This window comes from Lethenteron reissneri, chromosome 21 (assembly GCF_015708825.2).
Source record: "Lethenteron reissneri isolate LAM-NWPU_2019-01 chromosome 21, ASM1570882v1, whole genome shotgun sequence".
Lineage (NCBI taxonomy): Eukaryota > Metazoa > Chordata > Hyperoartia > Petromyzontiformes > Petromyzontidae > Lethenteron > Lethenteron reissneri.
The window spans coordinates 4,437,649-4,458,596 of record NC_083799.1 but is presented as its reverse complement, the minus strand read 5'-3'; the positions used below and the strand labels follow the sequence as shown (position 1 = coordinate 4,458,596).

The 20,948-nt window shown below is 43.9% G+C and overlaps 1 protein-coding gene across 1 annotated transcript; it reads left to right on the top strand.

The window, feature by feature from the left end:
* The first annotated feature begins 6,016 nt into the window (after nucleotides 1-6,016).
* LOC133345083 (death domain-containing protein 1-like) lies at nucleotides 6,017-20,627 on the top strand. The gene is made up of 9 exons (XM_061555540.1): nucleotides 6,017-7,447; nucleotides 8,323-8,662; nucleotides 8,791-8,973; nucleotides 10,681-10,897; nucleotides 12,112-12,265; nucleotides 12,967-13,266; nucleotides 14,987-15,209; nucleotides 16,113-16,170; nucleotides 17,379-20,627. The coding sequence occupies exons 1-9, from the start codon at nucleotides 6,507-6,509 to the stop codon at nucleotides 17,681-17,683; spliced, it is 2,721 nt and encodes a 906-aa protein (XP_061411524.1). The 5' UTR covers nucleotides 6,017-6,506; the 3' UTR covers nucleotides 17,684-20,627.
* The last annotated feature ends 321 nt before the right edge of the window (nucleotides 20,628-20,948 follow it).

Here is a 20,948-nt window from a genome sequence, read left to right as displayed (position 1 = left end):
CCTGGTGAGACACTGCCAACACTTCACCTGGAATGGAACATTCTACAAACAGGTTGAAGGTACCCCAATGGGGTCTTCCTTATCTCCAGTTGTAGCAATGTTTTCATGGAAAATTTTGAGACAGATGCCATCCAGGCATCCACTATACGTCCGTTCTTGTGGAAGAGGTACGTAGATGACACGTTCGTCATCTGGCCACATGGCCGACCAACTCTGAACCAATTCCTCAACCACATCAATTCCATACACCCAGCCATCAAATTCAATATGGAGATGGAAAAGGATAGCAAGCTACCATTCTTGGATGTTTTAATCGAAAAGAGACCAGATGGCTCAATGGGACACTGTCTACAGGAAAGCCATCCATACGGATGCATACCTAAAACATGACTCCCACCACCATCCTTCCCTGAATAATTCCCTCATCAAAACCCTACACCATAGAGCTCGATGTATTTCCGACCATCATCACCTCGCCAGTAAAGCTATCATCACCTCAACCGTTGGGAAAGAACCATCTGAGGACCTAATCAAAACCATTACCCTGCCAGACTATAGCAGGGGTTACCAAAATATTTTGAAAATCATGAGCAAACAAGATCCAGGTTCAATTTAACACATTACATAAAATTCATGATCTGATCCCATCTGTGAAGGATGTGATCCCTGACATGCAATACCCCGGCGTCTACAAGCTAAGCTGTGTCTGCAGCAGTAGTTACATTGGGGAAACTAAGCGACATGTCTCGGACCGTGTTCGTGAATATAAGGCAGATCTGAAACACGGTAGGACAAATACTTCTGCCATGGCTGATCATTGTTTTAATTCGGTGGGCTCACATGTAAGTGATTTCTCAAAGACGAAGGTACTTTGCAAACCCACTGGCTATCAACAAAGATTCGTTCATGAAGCCATCCACATATACAGACAATTTCAACCGAGAAGATGGGTACAAACTGAGCAATCATTGGAAGGACGTTATTAACCAGTTTAAGTCATAACTGGTTGTGATGTTCCCATCCTACCACCTTCCGATGTTAGGTGTTATTTTCGACTCTGATTTTACATTAACAGGTTAAATTTCTCACACTCACATAGCCACCTCGCGTTCCAACCTCGAGGTTGCTGCAAGGCGATCTGCTATTAACAAGCTAACCTTTCACATTTACATAGCCAACTCGGCGCGCTCGCCGTTGGAGGCCGCTCGGCAATCTTACATTAACATGCTAATTTTTTTATCTAGGATTGAAGCTTTCATGACTGCAGGAATTACTATACTTATTGGTTCTTTCGGTAAAGTCACGTACGTAGAAATAAAATTAAAATTAATCACGACGTTTCGAACGCAACACAAGCGCTCGTCCTCAGGTGAAAATGGCGTAAACCACACAGCGAGGGAATACACAGAGGGACATCACACACAGAGCACACAGAAAACGGCAAACAGCACGGAGGCAAATACAGTAAGAAGATGAGAGACGTTCGAGAAAACACAGAGGGACATCACACACAGAGCACCTTTCCCTGTGCGTCTTCTCTGTGTATCTCTGCTACCTTCTACCTCGTGTCTGTTCACGAGTTCTTATCCTCTATTTACGTTGGTGTGTTCAACCTAGAAGATGAACACAAGATTTAGCAGTCTTTTAAAATACGTGGTCAACCAGGTTTAGTATCTAACTGTTGTTGGCCGACTGGGTTGCATCGCATTATATTTGTAAGTTTTGCTAAGTTTGCGTCTCCCATCTTCTTGCTGTATTTGCCTCCGTGCAGTTTGCCATTCCCAGTGTGCTCTGTGTGTGATGTCCCTCTGTGTTTCCCTCGCTGTGTGGTTTACGTCATTTTCATCCTGAGGATGAGCGCTTGTGTTGCGTTCGAAACGTCGTGATTAATTTTTTATTTTATTTTATTTCTACATATGTGACTTTACCGAAAGAACCAATGAGTATGCAAATGTTTACCTGGCAGTCCTTTGATTGGTGGAAAACTCGCCAACGCCGCAGTCGCCGCCCACCAGTTACGTTAACATTGGCTGCTGACATTTGGGCTACACCCATTTCAAACCTTTATAAACAGTTTCCTTTAGAAGCTAACCCCCCCCCTCTTCCTGATGATGACCACTTGTGTTGCGATCGAAACGTAGTTTATTTATTTATTTGAACGTATCTACGTGACTTTACCGAAAGACCCTGTAGCGACTCCGCATAACCATATACTATGTTGTTGGGGGGCACCATAGCCTGCAGCCTGCAGCGTCCCCGAACAACCACAGCCTGCGGCGGCCCCGAACAACCACAGCCTGCGGCACCTCCCAACAACCACAGCGTGCGGCGGCCCCCAACAGACTGGTCAAGTAAATCCTTACGATCCACTCGCACAGCATGCGGTGGGCCTTCATCCAGCAGTGGATTTAAGCACCAAAAAAACTCGAGTACTAATGTAATGGACAGAGCACGGCTCTCCCTCGGGCAGCAGCGGAGTGAGCACGGCTCTACCTCAGGGCAGCAGTGGAGAGTGTCTGGCTCCCTCACGGCAGCAGTGGAGACAGCGCGGCTCTCCCTAAAGCCAGCAGTGGAGAGCACGGGGGTTCCTCAGGGCAGCAGTGGACGGAGCACGGCTCTGCCTCACTCTGACTCACTCGTCTCCTCTGAGCTGCATGCGATTATGTGTGAGTGTGAGTGAGCTGTGTGTATGAGTGAGTGAGCCGTGTGTGAGTGGATCGACCATCAGCTTCCTCACTGACTCACCCGTCTCCTCTGAGCTGCATGCGATTGTGTGAGTGAGTGTGAGTGAGCTGTGTGTATGAGTGAGCCGTGTGTGAGTGGATCGACCGTCAGCTTTCCGTGGCTGCGTCTCCGGCGCTTTGGCCATGATGTTGCTGCTTCTCAAAGTGGGCAGCTCGCAGTCACGTGACGCACTTCAACCAATCCGGGGGCGTGCATGTTTGGGAGGGGCGCACCTCTGGTTGGCTGCTAGCTCTCGGTCATGTGACGCATTTCACAATCCGGGGGCGTTAATCACAGTCACAGAAGGACAGATCTGGGCTATTATATATGTATACGTTTCAAATATAAAACTCGTATAGCCACTGTCTTTCAGTGGTAATATTCAGGTTGGTATACATTTTCTGGTCCATTTGCACTGCCAGGATGATGGACAAGGGCTTATCTATGGCAATTGTCAAAATAACATTTTCAAGCTTAGACAATATTCCCTTCATTATGTTGCGCCATACTAAGGCGCTGTCTTCTTACTGTCACCACCCTCACAGGCTGATAAGGGGCGGCTGGGAGAGTGAGCGGGAGGTGTCATGGTTAACCATGGGTAACCCCCCCCCCCCCCCCCGCCGGGTGCCCCGTGACCGGAGGTAGAGAACCCAGACCCCCAAGGGGTGGGGGCTGAGGGCCAATGGTTAATTCCCGACCCTTCCAGACCCTTCTGGAAGGTTCTGGGGGAAGGTGTGGTTAGGGGCAGGGTAAGCCCCAACTTGTATATAAAAGCCAGTCCCCTCAACGGGACCGGCAGTGTTTGTCCACTCAAGACCCGAAGACATCTGAAGACTAGTCCATCACCCTGGGACCCTCAACCAAGGCTCTTGTAAGAGCCGGGTTGCAGCGGACCAGCAGTGAGACCCGTACCCTGGCTAGGTCGGGTCAGTCTAGCCTCCCCTAGCTCCCGTAGCGGAGGACTCGTGAAAGCGTAGCCCGGAGTCCATAGGGCCCGCTAGAAGGGAGGCTGTACCTCCCTTAGGTTATCGGGTGACGGGGCCGTACCCCGTAATGTTACAGGGGCCATAGCACTTAGTGTTATGGCTATTGTTATTGTTATCGTTGATCTGAAATAAACGCATTGCCTCCAAGGGAGAAGTCTCCCTCGAAGTTGATACCCACAACAATTATATTAAAGAGGTTGAGACTATAATTGTTTTTTTACCCTTCTATCTGGCAACAAAACTGACACCTTTTTACAAGGAGTCATGTTTGCATAGACCGCAATACCTGCAGTCATAATACAAACAAAAGAACATAACTCTGATAATGTGTACTGTCCTTGAAGTTGATTGGTCCACACCCGAGACAGCTTTCCTTAGAGCCTAGTCTCACATGGGTTGGACCAGATGACGCCAAAAGGCACACAACTCAAAGACAATGCACCATCAGAGTATGAGAGCTCGGGGCAAGCATCTACACTATGGGAACCTCATTTGCCAGTAAAAATATGATAATTGCCAGATAGAAGGGTAAAAAACCAATTATCATATTTTTACTGGCAAATGAGGTTCCCATAGAATAAGGTTGAGACTAGTACTATAGGGGTTATGTGAATGTCATTCCAAAACAATTCTGAAAATGGGTGTAATAAAATTTTCAGAACAATATTATCTCAGTATGACCTAGAAAACTGGATTTTTGAACATGACACCATACATCGATTCACAATGGGTAGCAGAATGAATAGACTTTCAAATTGCAATTTCACAGTGAATGTTCATGTCAAATAAAATAATTACTACTATGATGAACCATGAATGTCTGTCTGTGTGTCCCGCGTGTGACGTCACTCAACATGCACACCCCCCCCCCCCCCTGTTATTAATATTCATGAGCGGGTGGATTTTTCCACGAACGGAGAAGGTCGAGCGGAAATAAATAAAAATCGCAAATTTGCTTTAAGTTTGACGTTTCTTTATTGAAAGTTAATCTAATATTCTACGCAGCAACAAAGTGGATTTGGTGTCTTTATTTCTTCAGCACTTGAGACAAAAGGTAAGTCTAATTTATGCTTCTACATTATGGTAAAATAGACATTTATCGGTGATTTTCCAGATATTGTATCGATTTCCAATTTATTTCAACCCCAGCGACCGAAAGCAGAAGATAATAAAGTATCAGAGCAGTGGATTTGAACAAATTGAAGGTCAGTTATATACAGTAATATAGTTACATGAAGTGCGGTGTTTCATGACGTAGTTTTGTGCAAGAATCACTTCCATTAATAAAGTGTTACAGTGAACTGCAGTGAAGTGTTTTATGACTTCGTTTTGTGCCAGATTCACTGCCATTAATACAGTGCTACAGTCAAATGCAGTGAAGTGTTTGATGACATACTTTAGTGCAAGATTCACTGCCATTAAATTTACACGATACAATTATATTCTGCTCAATTTTTTCGTAAATATTATAGCTTCCGTCCTAGGATGGGCAAACAAGCTAGTAATATATGTTGATGTTGCATTCACGTCTTGCTACCTTTTGTTTTTAAATACACTACATGACTTAAGCCGAGTTCTAAACATGTATCTGCATATACACTTGTCTTCAGAAGAATATTTTAATTTGAATGCATTCTCAAGTAAAACAAAGGGGATTGTCGCTGCTGAGTGGACTGGCAGGACCTACAGAAGAAAATCGTAACTACACTGGCCAAACTGAAACACTTGAGTGATGAATTAGATCAGACACCGCAAGTTAAAAATTATAGCCAAATTTTGCTCTTATGAACCAGTACTCTTACAATTTCACATATGGGGCATCTAAATCGGCTTTGGAAAAAGTATAAACTACTAAGCACACATTAAGGTTTGATCCCATATGCCGGAAGTCCTGAATAAATATTTACTGAGCTGCTGACAGCATCTGGTCTCCAGTTCCGCGGTACAAAAGAAAGCTGCTTTGTATACGCAGAAGCACATAGCAACGAGGACAGGCGCGCAGGCCAGGAAAGACAACGAACGTATTTTCATAGAGAACATCAACAGGTATGTTTTCTTTGTTTCACTGCATTACATACGACGCGGGGTATGCAATTACAAATGCTAATGTTAGAGCCAAGTTTTATAAGAACAATGCATTAGCGTAGTAGGTGTAATTCATTGTTCTCAGGAGTATCAATTCCATGATTAATGCCACCCGAAGGCTAATTTATAAGCGATCGTTGTGTGGATTTTCCAAGTATTTAATGCAACTTAAAATTATGTCTCGTACTGTATGTTTACTTGCCTTTTATGTAAATAACGGGATTTCATTTTATTGAGCATTACGCTATTATAATATTCAGTGGTTTATTACACGTTCATATTCAATTACAAATACTTTTACTAAAGTTATTCTTTGAAATGCCCTTATATTAACAAATGTAAGAAGCTATAGTGACTACATAATTACCTGGGTACACTGACATCCTACATTTATTTTATACTCAAAGTAATTAATTACATTCAATGTAATTTTTTTACAGAATTTAATTAATTTTCATTACGTGTATTAACACTGCATTATATGAGAGTGAGATGAAATTACCAGTTTTAAACTGGACATAAGATATAATGAATAGGGTATATATAAACATGGCTGCTGCGACAATAATCAGAAGCCAACACAATGTGCCACCATTATCTTTAACTCTCTGCCTTATGGGGAAAAGGTGGTTGGGCGGCGTTTACAATCCATTACATTTGATGATGTAGCTGTAGGTGTTTGTGCCAGAGTGGTTGTTTTGGAGCAGCACCATGGAACACATTGATTCCGAAGTCTCGAGTGGAGAAAAATGTGAAGCAACTGATGGACAAGGAAAATACACATTTGTACAAGTTCCGGAAGATCATCTAACGGGGTCTTTACAGACCATTCATAGCAAAGCGGATGGGTCTGAAGTGCTGCAGGGCAGGGGGAAGGAACGCACGACCGACCATGATGATTCCGACAGTGGAGAGATTTCAGATTGTGAGAAGAAAAACACCAGGGGCGAATTTCGATTGGACAGAAGTCATGGCATTCAATCAAAGTTAAGCCATGAAAGTCCTAATGTAGAAAACGATACCGACTTGATAAACAGCACAAGCTCCACAGACGAGAGCCACAAGGAAAGGGACATGTGTCATGAAGACAGCACGCAGTTTAGAGAACGTTCTGAAGAACAACAAGAAGACAACGTGTATGAGCAGGACATACACTCTGTCATGAAATACATGGATGAGTTATACATGCAAGAGTCAGACTTTGAGGAAAGTGATGAGATTTCAGATAAATGTGACACTAATAAAACAGGTCTCGATGCAAGCAGCACGGACATCCAGTCACGCGAGATGAGTGAGCAAATTGAAGAGGGTGCACGTTTAAAACACGGAAGTGAAGCCGAAAGAAATGGTCACAGCACGGGAAAATCTCAGGAAAATGCAATGAAGCACAATGACAAAAAAAGTGAAATTATGTTTCAGGCGCACCAGGCCAGTCTCAAAGTTGTGCCTGGTATATGCAGTGAAGACGCTCATGTTAGTCAATTGGATCCCGATGAAAATGAGATTCCATTTTATAGTTCAGCCATGCTTGCGAATGAGCAGGTTGGCTCCTTACCTTGTGACCGACAAGATAATGAACTCTGTAACTACACTACAAAAGAACACATCGCACAAACAAAAGATAAGGAGACTAACGGATACGTGACAAAAAGGTAAATTCACTCTTGTATATACAACATAACACATTTTATGTTCAATACACAATCTATGCTATTTACACAAGGAGTATATCCGTATATTCTTTATATCGTAGTCTAAAACTAAAAAGGGCCAGGTTTGTGCATTATGAATAAAACATCACAAATAATGAATCGAGAGCTGTTGGACATTAATTACTTAAAAGCAATGTGAATGAAAACATTGGCAGTGATTTAGTTATCCTTAATATTTTCACACACACAGTTTTAATATTCGGAGATGATCTGCTCAGTCACAAAGAAGCATTCCTGGCAAAATTTATTCTAATGTACCACATTAGCCATCATCAAAATAATATTTGTAATACCATGTTAAAATCTGGTCATGCGTATTTGAGTACGTACTTGTTATGTCGATTTCATTACCTTAAAACCCTTAACTCAACGAATGGTGTGGTGAAGTATTATGTGACATATAAACGTGTTGAATTGCTTACAATGAATGTTAGAGCTAGTAGTTTTTTTTCATATACACGGGAAAGGATACAATCCGATGTCGGCTCATGAAAAATGTGAACAGGTTCTGCGGCATCACAACCGAATGGTTATTGGTACTGGGGATTCACAACCGTGTTAAGTCTGTAATGAGAGTGAGTTTAAAATCCGTACTATAATTTTGTATAAAATAAATCCTCACTGAAACCATTAAAAAAAAAAACAGTAACAATATAGTATAGATCACCGTATTATAAATTAAGAATGTGCTATACAACATTGTAGGTCAGGGAATCGCTCATTTGGTAGGGTGGCAGTTTCCCAACCATCAACATCAGCAATAAGACTGTCAAGAAGAAAACGTGCCACCCTCCCATCACCATGTTTGCATGCAGTTTGCTGGTGACGGGCTGGGATGGTGAGCCGGAGGTAGCCTGCCTTATCCGTGGCCCCCAACACCTCCTGGAGGATCTGGGAGTCTCGTGTTATCTCAGTGATCGTTACCAGCATCATCAGCAGCAGAGTGAGGATGACTATCAAGAGCTGCTCAGCCACGTGCTGTGCCTGCAGCCAAAGGGGCAGCGCCTGCCCCAAGCCGTCACCATCTGCGTGCCCTACACCGTGCGCGGGCCCGGCAGCCTGGCAGGCGAGGTCGTGGGCAAGATCTGGCGCGGTGGTCCACAGTGGGAGGTCATCCTACCCAAAGTTCTGGACTGCGTCTATCCGGACAGCGAGGTGAGCCGCCACCTTGGGAGTTGTTGTCTCCAATGGTAAGTTTCTGGCAGATGAAGTTGCGCACTGTGAAAATTGTCAATTGCAGTGCGCGAACGTGAGCTTGAAACGTTGTGCCAAATGGAACGCAGGATGACGTATTTGCCGAGTTTTCACTGCACGAGCTACCGACCATAGCCGTGGTGCTGCGTCTCACCAATGAGCTCCTTCTGGTGGACAAGGAAGGAGGATCCTTCAAATCGAGCGTCGATCCTCGCATCCTCCTCAACATCCCAGAGGACTTCACCAAATCATCCGTGCAGCTGTCACTGCAGGTGCTGCCAGCAGGGCGAGAGCGTCATCACCGTGATACACATCTCACTCGGGCTTATATACTTACAGTAATCTGCATTTACCAATCCAATGCTGAATGACAGCCTCTCCATGATGTGCGGATCGCGGGGATTATTTAAACCATGGTTCATGCTGGTCAATGTGGGATTTTGAGGAGTCGGGGTGGGGGGGCATACACGTTGGAGCACAGTGCAGTCCAATAACTTACTTTTCTCTACTGCCCTCTGCTGGCAACATGGTGCCCCAGCGCCTACAGCACATGTTTTATGCACGGAGGTCGCCAATCTAAGCACTACATGTAGACTCAAACCTGCTTAACATCCGAGATCCAATGAGATGTGGCCATAGGCAGGGCTTTTCTTCCATGACTGTTATTAATTCTATATTTTAAGAGCCATGACGCTGCCTGATCCCAGAGTTATGATTCAAACCGGTGGATGCACTTGCCGTCCGCCATTAAAGTACTAGGCGGTGCGGGAGATCCGTGTTTGTTTTAAGTTCACTGCATGCCTGCCCATGGCTTTTAGGCTTTGGTGACATTGGCAAGCTGGGCATTGCAGTCCAAGAAATGGACTTTCTCTTTGTTTCAATACGTGGTTTATGATGGTATGCTACAATCTATGCACGTCGCATAAAGCCTCGTGCCTCCCGATAGATTATCAGGATAAATTATCATTAGTACTGCAGTAAATATAATTATTATTTATTATACCCTAGCCATTAAGTCAGAATTATGTTAACATGAAAAAACCCACTGACATTCACAGCAATATATGCAATGCAGCAGACGCGTGCAAGCATATTATCTGCCCTCTTTAGAGTCCACATGAATCGTTAATTGAGCTTCAATTACATGTCACGCGCCTAACCTTTGTCAAATGGACTAAAATATAATTCATTTTATGCAGCATTGCTAATAAAAATCGCAACTAAAAATCGCTGAGGAACCACAAACCAAGCTGGAAGGCTGTCAGGCTGTGCCAACAATCAACCTGCTCTATATATATGAATATGTTTTCAGACAATTAGTGAGTGTTTATAAATGTGGGAGGAAACAGGAGCACCCGGAGAAATCCCACGCATGTAAGGGGGCAACACTCTATCCCATACAGAAGGAACCAATTATATCAGTCCACACTTTGCTGTACTGCATTCTTTTGGCGAGCTAAGGTGTTTTACCTCGATGGCGATGGGAAGGGAGTCTCGCAATATTTTGTAAAACGTTCCATCCACCAACCTTCACCTCCAGTGCTAGATTACAAGCGTTTTCCACCACCGCCCAGCTAAACTAACCATTTTAGCCTTATAGAACTTACATAATCACGAGTTAGGTAGTTCATATATATGCAGATGTACTGTATTTTTGTAATGCCATGTCATGTGTAATAATAGTGTATATGTTAAATCTAACATTCTCATACAAATGCAAAATTGATTCGCCCGGCTCCATTTAATTGGAGCATTTGAAGCATGCAATGCTTAACTGATGAGGTCAAGTGTAAGGCTATGCCTGTAATGTACGCCAATGACTCGAATGAGGACACCGTGATCCTGCCGTGGTGCTGAGCGAATACTCCGTGGCCATCATAACAGCTGACATAACGTCACGAGTTTGTGTCGCGACGGCACGGCACAGTCTGAGTTATGAGCATGGCATAACTTGGCGTTGCTGGTATCGGATCCCACAGGTGCAGCCGGTCCCAGTGGCGGTGGTCGCGAGCTTGCAAACCGCCCGGGACCCCCGCGATGCCGACGCGTGTTTAATTGCCACAAGCCCCATCGTGAGCCTCGGCGGTGCTGCTAGATTTATGCGGCCGCTGGTTTTGGTGTTGCCGTGCCCCCGGTTCGCTGTCGGGGTGAGGGCCAGGACAGTGCCTACTGTGTCGAGTCACGTGGGAAGAAGCGGTAGGGCGATTTCAACAACACAGCATGGTGACAACACACAGGCTAAATATACGACATAACATGAATACGCGGCTAACAAATAGGGACATTTAATGCCAATAGAAAATATATCCAGCTTTTTACATCCCCACTCAAAAGTGCTGATAACGACTTGTCAATTTCAAAATATACTTGTGGATTTAAAATTACATATTCTGTATTAAGGGGCCGTCCATAAATGACGTCAAGCGATTTTAGCCGATTTTTTACCCTCCCCCCCCTCGTCACACGGCGTCACAAAAAGTCAGATCCCCCTCAAATATGACGTCACAAAGCTCTGCCCCCCCCTCCAAAACCTAATTTCTAATTTGAAAATAAAACATCCTTCAAATCACTTTAAACTATTGTCATTATAGTGTGTATTTAATGTGGCACTGCACTCTGATGTTGTAGGAGAAAACATGTATTAAAAAGGAGGCGTTGGAAAGCTGAAATTTAGCATAAAATTAACTTGAAAATATTCAGCGTCTAACTAAAATTGTAGATGTTCAGAATATTATATTGAAATTCTCTTAAAATTATAAAATATTAAAAGTAATTATAACTATAAAAAAATACTTCAAACTTTGTAGTATAACGAAGCAAAATGGAGAGTACATTTATAACAATCACATATTCATTTCACAATGAAAAGCCCTGGTAGAATCATTAGAATCAAAATGTTTAATAACAATCATTCAAAAAAAATTCTAAATGTATGCTTCTCCATTCTCCCATGGAGAAGAAAAATGCTCCTTCATGGAATTAATAAAAGGTGACCTTAGTAAATAATCAAATAGTTAAGAATGAAAATTAATCAAAATGAGTGTTGTTATAACAATTCTATTCCGTTAATATGTATTTAAAGTTGCGCATGTTGATGTGACGTCACATTTCTCAAACCCCCCATTACCCCCTCGTCACACATCGTCATAAACGTTTGACCCCCTCCCCCCCCCCCTCGGTGCGTGACGTCATTTATGGACGGCCCCTAAATTTCCAAGTTGATATTTACAACAATAATTGTCTGGTTGTACGATACAGATTTAATTGCTTACGTGTCAGCTATTTTCTAAAACTGGTATTAAGTGTACGTTTTATCCATTATGATGTTGCTCCGTTGAAATGGCATGAGCCCAATAGTCTGTGCATTTTGAAACAGGATATCTGTATTTAACGAGTGCATGTGTACACAGTGACAACTCGACACATCAGAAAACAGGATGACGAGGTCCTTCGCCTGGTGGCCCAGCCCACAGTGGGAGGACACTGGACTGAGCTCAGCGACGTGAGGATATTGAGCAGGAAGAGTGACTCTGTGCAGGTCGAGCTTCACCGGCCAGTGAGGAGGTGAGCCAATCAAAGCCGTGTTCGGTAAGGAGTTTTTGGATATTTAATAACTGCACGACCTTTACGTCTAAGCCACAAAGCATATTGCCCAAGTACAAGCAACTATATTAATGCTACCCATTAGCCATCATTTCAGCTGCATGCAATGAAATCAAGTAAATTACCGTAAGTGGATTTTTACAATTATTTATGTCGTGCTTACAACATAATACATGGAGCGCTAAACGATTATGGCTGAGGAGGCTGTAAATATTGCCCTAAGGATATACTTAAAAGGTAGTGGTGGTGCATTATTATTTCCTGTACAATTAAACAGTAATGCAACGTATAAAAGAGATCAGTGTATCTTTGCTCAGAAATGCGTTGGGTAGATCCAGTGTTAGAAATTCCACATTTTAACGGCAGGGGTCAGTCTCTCTAGAGGACAGCCATAGTTGACATTCCACAAAGTTGTAATATTTTCCTGACCCGAGCGAGATGATGGGCTGAATCAACTTAAGACAATTGTTTTAATTAATTGACCTTCTTTATATGAGATGGGCCTTTACTACAGGACCATCCATCTGAAAATGATATGAATGACCTATACCATATATATTTAGATTGTGTTCTGGCATAAGCTCAAAGTCTATGCAATGTATCATGGCTCCCATGTTCCATGATTGGCCCAGTGACCTAGTGCACATCCCTCTCACGCACAGGCTGCTGCTGCTCAGGCTGGCGGCCCGGAGCCGCGGGGTTGCAATGGCGGGAGCCGTTGTAGAGGCCGTGCGGTCACGCCAGGCGGTCGTGCTGGCACAGCGGCACGGGGCAGACGTAAGCCGGCTGGCTGTGGTATGCTGCGCGCTGAGTGGACTGGAGGAGGCTGAAGAGGCCCTGCAGAAGGCTGGCTTCAGTGGTCCTCCCGGGCCCAGCCATCCCTTCCCGGCGCACGAAGGACAGGAGTTGTATCTCCACTTCACAAGCACTGGAAATGTCATGGCTATCAGGACTGGCGTGAGGTCAGATGCGCCCCCTTTCAGGGTCACGTAACCACAGCGCAGGCATCAATACGCATAAACGTGAAGTGCTGCTTTCATGTTTTCATCATCTGCAAATTGGCTGTCCTGTAAAATTAATGACAGCAGTTTTTTCTCAGGGCACAATCGAAACATCGTTACCACTCTGCAGGTGTGCTAATTATGCACAATGTCATTGGGTCACCTTAACCTAGGTGAAACAGTGTCTTATGATTATACCTTGCAAGATAAAATTAATTTGACTTAGAGCTATATTCATACATTTTGGACGCTAAATGTCAAAAAAGAAAGTAGTTTTTCAAGTGTTGTATTGCATTATATTTCTAAGTTGACTCGGTTTGTTTTATTATTCATTCTTACCTAATGACGATTTCTTGTGTTGCAATCGAAACGTCGTATTCTATTATTTAATTTATTTTATTTCTACATGACTTTACTGAAAGAACCAAATATTAATTCCTGCAGTCACGAAAGCTTCAAATCAAGTTTGTAGTTTTTTACTTGTGTTATGTTTTGCTTTGGAATGATTTTCCCATCGGAAATACCTGCAACGCATTGGTTAGGTTCACTGATTTTAGTAAGGCTACATTACATTTTTATAGCACCTTTCAGGATCAAGACCTCACAAAGTAAATAATCCTTGTGCAGTTGATAAAGAAACCACAAAGCTGCCATGTGACCAGTTCAAAGAGACAAAGACAGATATGAATCCCATCATTGCGGCCAACTTCCTGTCCCCGGTAAACCTTAATTAGCTCTCCCATAGGTGCGGCCATCTGCACAATGTACAGATGATACAGTACGTATAATTTCTAGTCCTGCCGGGTGGCTCAGTAGTAGAACAAACGGCTCACACTTAAAAGATTGCATGTTCAAATTCTGTTCGAGGGTTGACTCAGCCCATCATAATTTTGGGGTCGATAAAACGAGTACATATTCGGAAATCAACCGTGGTTGTCATATGAATAGGCTGACCCCTGGCATATGAATGCTTAATTTTCACCACTGGCTCGGGGCTTTAAACAGAAGATGAGTACTACTTCAATGCTCATCTGTGCAGGAAATAGTTTTACAATTTACAGCCCATTGTCAAGTCACTGCTGGATGAAGGCCTCTCAGTCATGGGCCTAGTTTGATCATACCACATCTTGTTAAGAGCATGCAACTTCTTCACCACTGTCATCGGGACAACTCCCCTTTTAATGGAAACGTGATAAGCCGATGTTTTGGCCACTCGCACTATTTTCAAGCAGAGGGAGGATTGAAGACTTTCATTTTTATCTCAATGTGGTAGCTTAAAAAATCCACCAAATTCTGAGAAACATTTGATAAATTAACAATTTTCTGCTTATATATTACATAACAAACACCGCAAATGTACTTAGCCACGACGTTCATCTTAATATTTAATGGATGGAACACTACATCACCGAGATGTATTAATTCAGCGCATATGCAGCTGCGAGGTGGCTCATCATTACATCGCAAATTCTGCGAGAGCTGGTGGCGACTAAAGAGAGGTCTTCATCCAGCAGCAGATTGATCATGTCTGGTGATGATATACTCCATATTTGTATCACTTTTTAGGCAGTGTGTTAGTAATGATGATGGTAAAGTATTTTAAGCCTATGTGTCTCCACACCACTGCCAACGCATACTTTTGTGTGTTACAGTATTTTATTTGACGCGGCTGAATTTACAGCACTCAAATGGCGTTGGGCGAGGTTGCGGTCGCGGTTCCCGAGGGCGAGCAGAGGCTCACGTTCCACGCTCATCGTCACTCTCGGCTGCAGCTGCGTCTGTGTGAGCGGGACCCCTTCGCGAACCGCGGACATCAGAACTACCGAGGCGCGCTGCATGTGACGACTGCCAGCAGGGGGCGAGGGCACCTGCAGCTCTGCTCGCTGGCACTCACCCTCCCAAAGGCGAGCGCACGAATGTCAAAATCCCAGGGCTTAATTCCAAAGTGTATTGTCTCATTTACACTGATCAGTAGTAGTCGCATACACAATAAATGCACAGATATATGCTATGCCCTCATCTTTGTGTGCCAAAAATACCATCTAAAAATCCTTGTCTTCAGCCATAATAAAAACAAGATATTTATAGGTAAACTTTATACAGGCAGTCCTTGGGTTATATAAGGGTTAGGTTTTCGAGAACTGATCCGTAACCGGAATTTTACGTATGTCAGAAACTGAACAATTTCCAGCCCCAAATCAAGATAAATCCCATAATCGGAAATAGTTGTGCCTCACCCTACCCGATTACTATTTCGTTTTTTCTCAGTACCGTATCGCGCTGTCGTCCGTTTTCGATCGCTACCTGTATCGTATCACTGTACATACGCTCTGCACTTCCTATGATTCTTTCACTTTCATCCTAACACTGCCCATTATTAAATTAACGAAGCATATACTCTATCTAATTATGTATGAATACTACGAAACATTTTAGCATTGTTAACAGAAAGCAGTCACTTCCGAATGTTCGTTTTTCCGTGCGTTAGGCTCGGCCTAGACTTCTCCGATCGATGTTGGCTGAGACCATAAGCAATCACTCCGCGGTATTTATCCGCAACCTCACCACGCTGCACTACTTTCGCTGCCGTAACTAACGCAAATATTTCCGCATATTTGATTTTTTTTACATTATTTATGGGAGCATTTCCACAAGGTCGGATTTCGTAAGTCGAGTCTTCAGCAACCCGGGGGCTGTTTGTATATATATAAAAAATAGTGAGACATAGAAAAACACATTATTTATTCGGCCTTTTAGAGATTGTTATATTGACGATTTAAAAATCTCAATGCGTTGTCATATTCCAGGTACAATGCCAGGTCCACCGTGGGCCAAGTCTGTACCAGTGCCTCATCCCAGAGGATGGTGAGTCAAGCGTATTGCATCCCCGTAGAACGATGAAAATTTAATGACACCATTCATATTTCATCTGATAAAAGTGTATTTCAATATGAACGGTGAGCGATAATATATATTTATATTCCATCCATTACATGTTTAATTCCGTAAGTCACAAATGAATATCAATTTGTAGACTCGGAAAAATGTGCTTGGTTTTTTGCTATGTTGAGGCACTTTGCTGTACACTTATCATGAAAAATATTTTCCCATAAGTCACAAAGAATAATCACAGTCTACTCAAATACAGGTATCCCTCGATTTATGAGCATTCGGTTGATACAATTTCGTGTTAATACAATTGAGAAAGTTTGGACACTTTTCGATTAACGAAATCGAATTTCTGCGTGCGCGATATAACACATGGCACATGCCATGAAATCAAACACGAAGCATCATCATCCATCTGAAGCAGTGTAAATATATCCTTTAAGTGCAACAATAACGCCTCCACATCACCATTCCAGTCATTACAACATCTTTTGGTTAGTACCCTAAAAAGTTTCATTCTTTTTTTAGTTTTAAACTAATTATTATTCAACCTTTAAAGAAAGAACCAAGAAGATATTATTCAATCGTTTTAATATGCTGTTTATTATGTTTGTATTGTGAAAATTGATATAGGTTATGAATAGAGTTGGAATGTCTGAAACACATCCCAATTTTTTTGTCTTAAATTAATGGGAAAAGCCATTTCGATTTACGAAATTTGCTTTTACGCATCCCTTTCATAAATCTAGGGATACCTGTATTTGTCAGTGGCATGGAGATAGGAACTGTGTCAGGGATGGGAAAGCAGCTGCCTCCTAAATTTGCCTAAATCTTGTATGAGGATGGAAGCCATTTGTGTTGCCCACTATATATCCTTAATTGGCCCCCTTGACTTCATTCCCCGCCCCCACTTCGGTTTGTTCAAACGCACCTGCTTGGTGGTTTACAAAATAAAGAACTTCCGTGATGGTTCATCTTGTCAGTACGTTCATTGCTCAATAAACATTTAGGCAACTCTTGTTTGCCACTGCGAGCAAATGTTGATATAATGGATGCTGTTGTTGAAACAGAGACCTCCCTGGAAGTCATGAACAGCTCTCCGTGAAAGAACACGGCTCTATTACTTGAAAAAGTACATATTTCATTTGAGTGTATGCTCTGAATGCACCATTGTCTGGAGACAGGACCTCTTGGGCTGCGGGATCTGCGTTGGCTGGCCCAGGAGCTGAGTGCAGCCGAGGTGGAGAAGGTGGTGCGGCGCCTGGGCGTGGGACGTGGTCGCATTCAGGCGCTGCGCCTCCGCTCGCCGCACGACAAATGTGAGCAGGCCCTGGCCCTGCTGTGCTGTTGGCGCGTCGGCCGCCCACACTTTATTGACGAGCCCGTCGCTGTCCTGGCCTCCGAGCTGATGCGTTCTCTGTCGCCTCGCCGAGGGCACCGCCTGGCTCAGCGGCTCACGAGCCAGGAGGAGTACCACAGAGATGCTTGATCCTCTGATGGTGGACCTCGGTCCACGCATAGTGATACTTGGCGAGTGACATAGAGCAACACAAATTTTAAAAAAAGCTAAATGTGCTACACACTCAAACCAGAAATTATCTGTGATTATCACAAGTCTTGGTCAGCCCCGAAAATCATTTGATGACAACTGAGTGATGTGGCTATGCTTTCTGCGACATGCTTCATGATGGATGGTGTATGGTTAGAGCTTGGGGGGGGATTGTTGACTAGATTATAACATGGTAGCTGCCTTTGGGTTTTCAACATAGGCATGTCAACTGACACCTCTATCACCTTTATCAGACTGTTTTCACTTGGAGAAGTTGCACTTAATTGTACTCAAGAGTGATCGTTTTGGTGGACCACTGAGCAGCAAAGGAATGACAGAGAGGAAGGTCGTCACGCCAATTGTCCTGTCATTGCTCCATAAAATTGCTACACGAGGACTCAGCGTAACATTAATGGTATGCAGTGCACTATAATTGAAAGAGGATAAGGGGGAGTGAGTGGGGCCTATCAGAATTGTGTTCGGTGAACCGCAGATGCCTCCACAAATGTAAAACGAGAATGCCACTATTTGTACTCGAGAAGGGGATTTAGTAAATGTGAACGAAAGTTGTGTTAGAGGTGGCTGCCTCCAATCCTTACTTTGCCACCACTCTCTTTTGTGGGAGAAACATCTAAATAAATCAGGTTGTTATACTATTGTAGTGGCGATAACTACTCGCTGTTCACAAGCTGTGAGAGAGCAGTTAGTAAACAAGGTTTTCCCGCTCAATCAAACAGTTAGGGTCAAATGGGGTGAGGTAGGATCCAAACGCCAGATTGGGAAGGACCAATCGGACGAGGTCCACGACGTGGCCAGGGATTGGTCAACCCGGCCACGGACAGGTATAAAAGCCGGAACGCTGAGAGCTCTTGGTTAGTTCTGCTACACGAAGACCCAAGTCGGCCGAAGACAGCTAGGACCCTGGACCAAGCCTTCCAGCCCTTGTCAGGGCTGGGGCTCAGTGTAACCAGTGGTCAGGGAAGATAGGTCCTGGATAGGACCCTGGCTCCCAGCCTTCCCGCCTTGTGAGGGCAAAGGTCTTGAGCGACCAAAGGTCGGGGACCCGCCGGGCCAGCAGCGGGTCAGTGTGCCTCCCCTAGGTCCCAGCCGGAGGACGCTAGGCTAGCGGGGAGATCACATAGCCGGCAAGTCCGGAGGCTGTAGCTCCTTAGAATAGGAGCGAAGTGTGAGTGTGAGCTGTGCAGGGTCGGAGGCTGTATCTCCTCAGGTTAATGGGTAAGGGGACCGTATACCCCACTTCTGACACCAGTTGTAGTGTTGTCCGTCCTCTACAACACTACACTATGTACAGTCCAGACTGTTTTAATCCATATTGAGTGCACGGCAGATACATTTACATCATCCCTCCAGCAATGAGTTGCATATGCCCATGCACATGCCTCACTGTAACCTGTACGAATTGCAAACTAGATTGGCATTCACTCTTGTACATATGTAGTTATTGACTCAGAGACACTAAGAGTCGGAGGCACTCTTTATTAACAGCCTTCACTCTCCACACAGAGTAACTACAGCTCCCAGTCAGGACAGCATGCAGGCTGCCTGACTGACGACGCCGAGCAGGTGAAGAAATAAACGGCGGTGACGACTCCAGCAGCACGACGGGATCTCACACCAAGCAACAGCCCCGAGCTCTCGCTCGGGGTCCCCTTTTATCCTGCCAGCGCTCCGCCACAGCCACACCCCCTTTCTAGAACCTACTAGCGGGTTCCCGGGCTTCCCTCACGTGGCCCCCTCTATAACCTTTCCCTTGCATCTCTCTCTCTGGTTTATCACGTGACCTGCTGTCAGACAGGGCTGCTGCAACTGCAGATCCCCTTCTCTGCCAGGGACCAGCGCTATGCTACATAGTGACCAATTCTATGTCACTACACATACATTAACACTGTCAGTCAAAACAGAATACCAAATTGTGCATAAAATACGAGCCAACTATGACAGCATTTGTTAATGAAAACAAATTGCTGCTTAGATTGCATATTTGTATTTCTTCATATTCTTGAAATGTAAATTGTTATTAGACAACTTGCCCGATAATCTCAGAACATGTAGCACCAAAGGCAAGCATACATGTTCTAACCACACTCACTTTACAATGGAAATGTAGGACCTGGTGTTTAAATACACTGCTTGTTATTTTAAGAGAGTAGCTGAATACCTTTTAAGGCTTCTATGCCAGACAAGGCGGCTATTGCCTTTTGACATGGGTAAAATAAGAGGCAAAGGTGCAGCCCTGCAATTGATTGGTCACTGTACTGTTGGCTTAAGGTCCTCAACTAGTGTGATCTCTAGCGATCTCCTCTAAATGTATTTTGGCCTACTCTTTCATGCTAGCCAGACGACTTGCAAGAGGTGTGAATAGCCACACTCTACCCCACCACCTACTGATCAACGTACAAGTCATAGAAATCCATACAGTAAGGAAGCCTCATGCACTCAAGTACTGGTTAATCTCCATGCAGGCTCTTGTCATCTTTGCCAGATTTGCAGATCTCCCACACCAACTATGCATGACCAAGATGATGAATTGGAGACATAATTGTTATGTAAACACAGTGATAAATGTACACTCACACACTTGGAATTATATTGGCTACACCTGTGGTTAGTACCGGCAAGACCTGTCTGACATACTTGACAACTTTTGGCAGAGAGGTGCTGTGGATGGGTCCGGTAAAAAAAAAAATAGAAATACAATTTACACTGTCCTTTGTGTTCTTGCTGGGAACGTAACAGAGGGAGACATGATTTAAAGCTTTCGTGACTGCAGGGATTCATCTTCTTGGTTCTTTCGGTAAATTCACGTAGAAGGGAAGTAATAAAATAATAAAAATAAAACATAATAAAATTATTCTCACGACGTTTCAGCCACAACGCAAGCAGCCGTCCTCAGGTGAAAACCAGGTCCGTCGAGGACGGCTGCTTGCGTTGTGGCCGAAACGTCGTGAGAATAATTTTATTATGTTTTATTTTTATTATTTTATTACTTCCCTTCTACGTGACTTTACCGAAAGAACCAAGAAGAGGGAGACATATAGATCAGATTGCTCCTGGCGTCTCTGATGGCCGCCAGTTCCAGGCTACACAATTGTTCATCACTCACATCCATCTATCTGCACCGTGCTGTCCTTGTTATCCGTGGTGCTGTGGCTGCTTGGACAGACAATGTTAAGATAAATCTGTG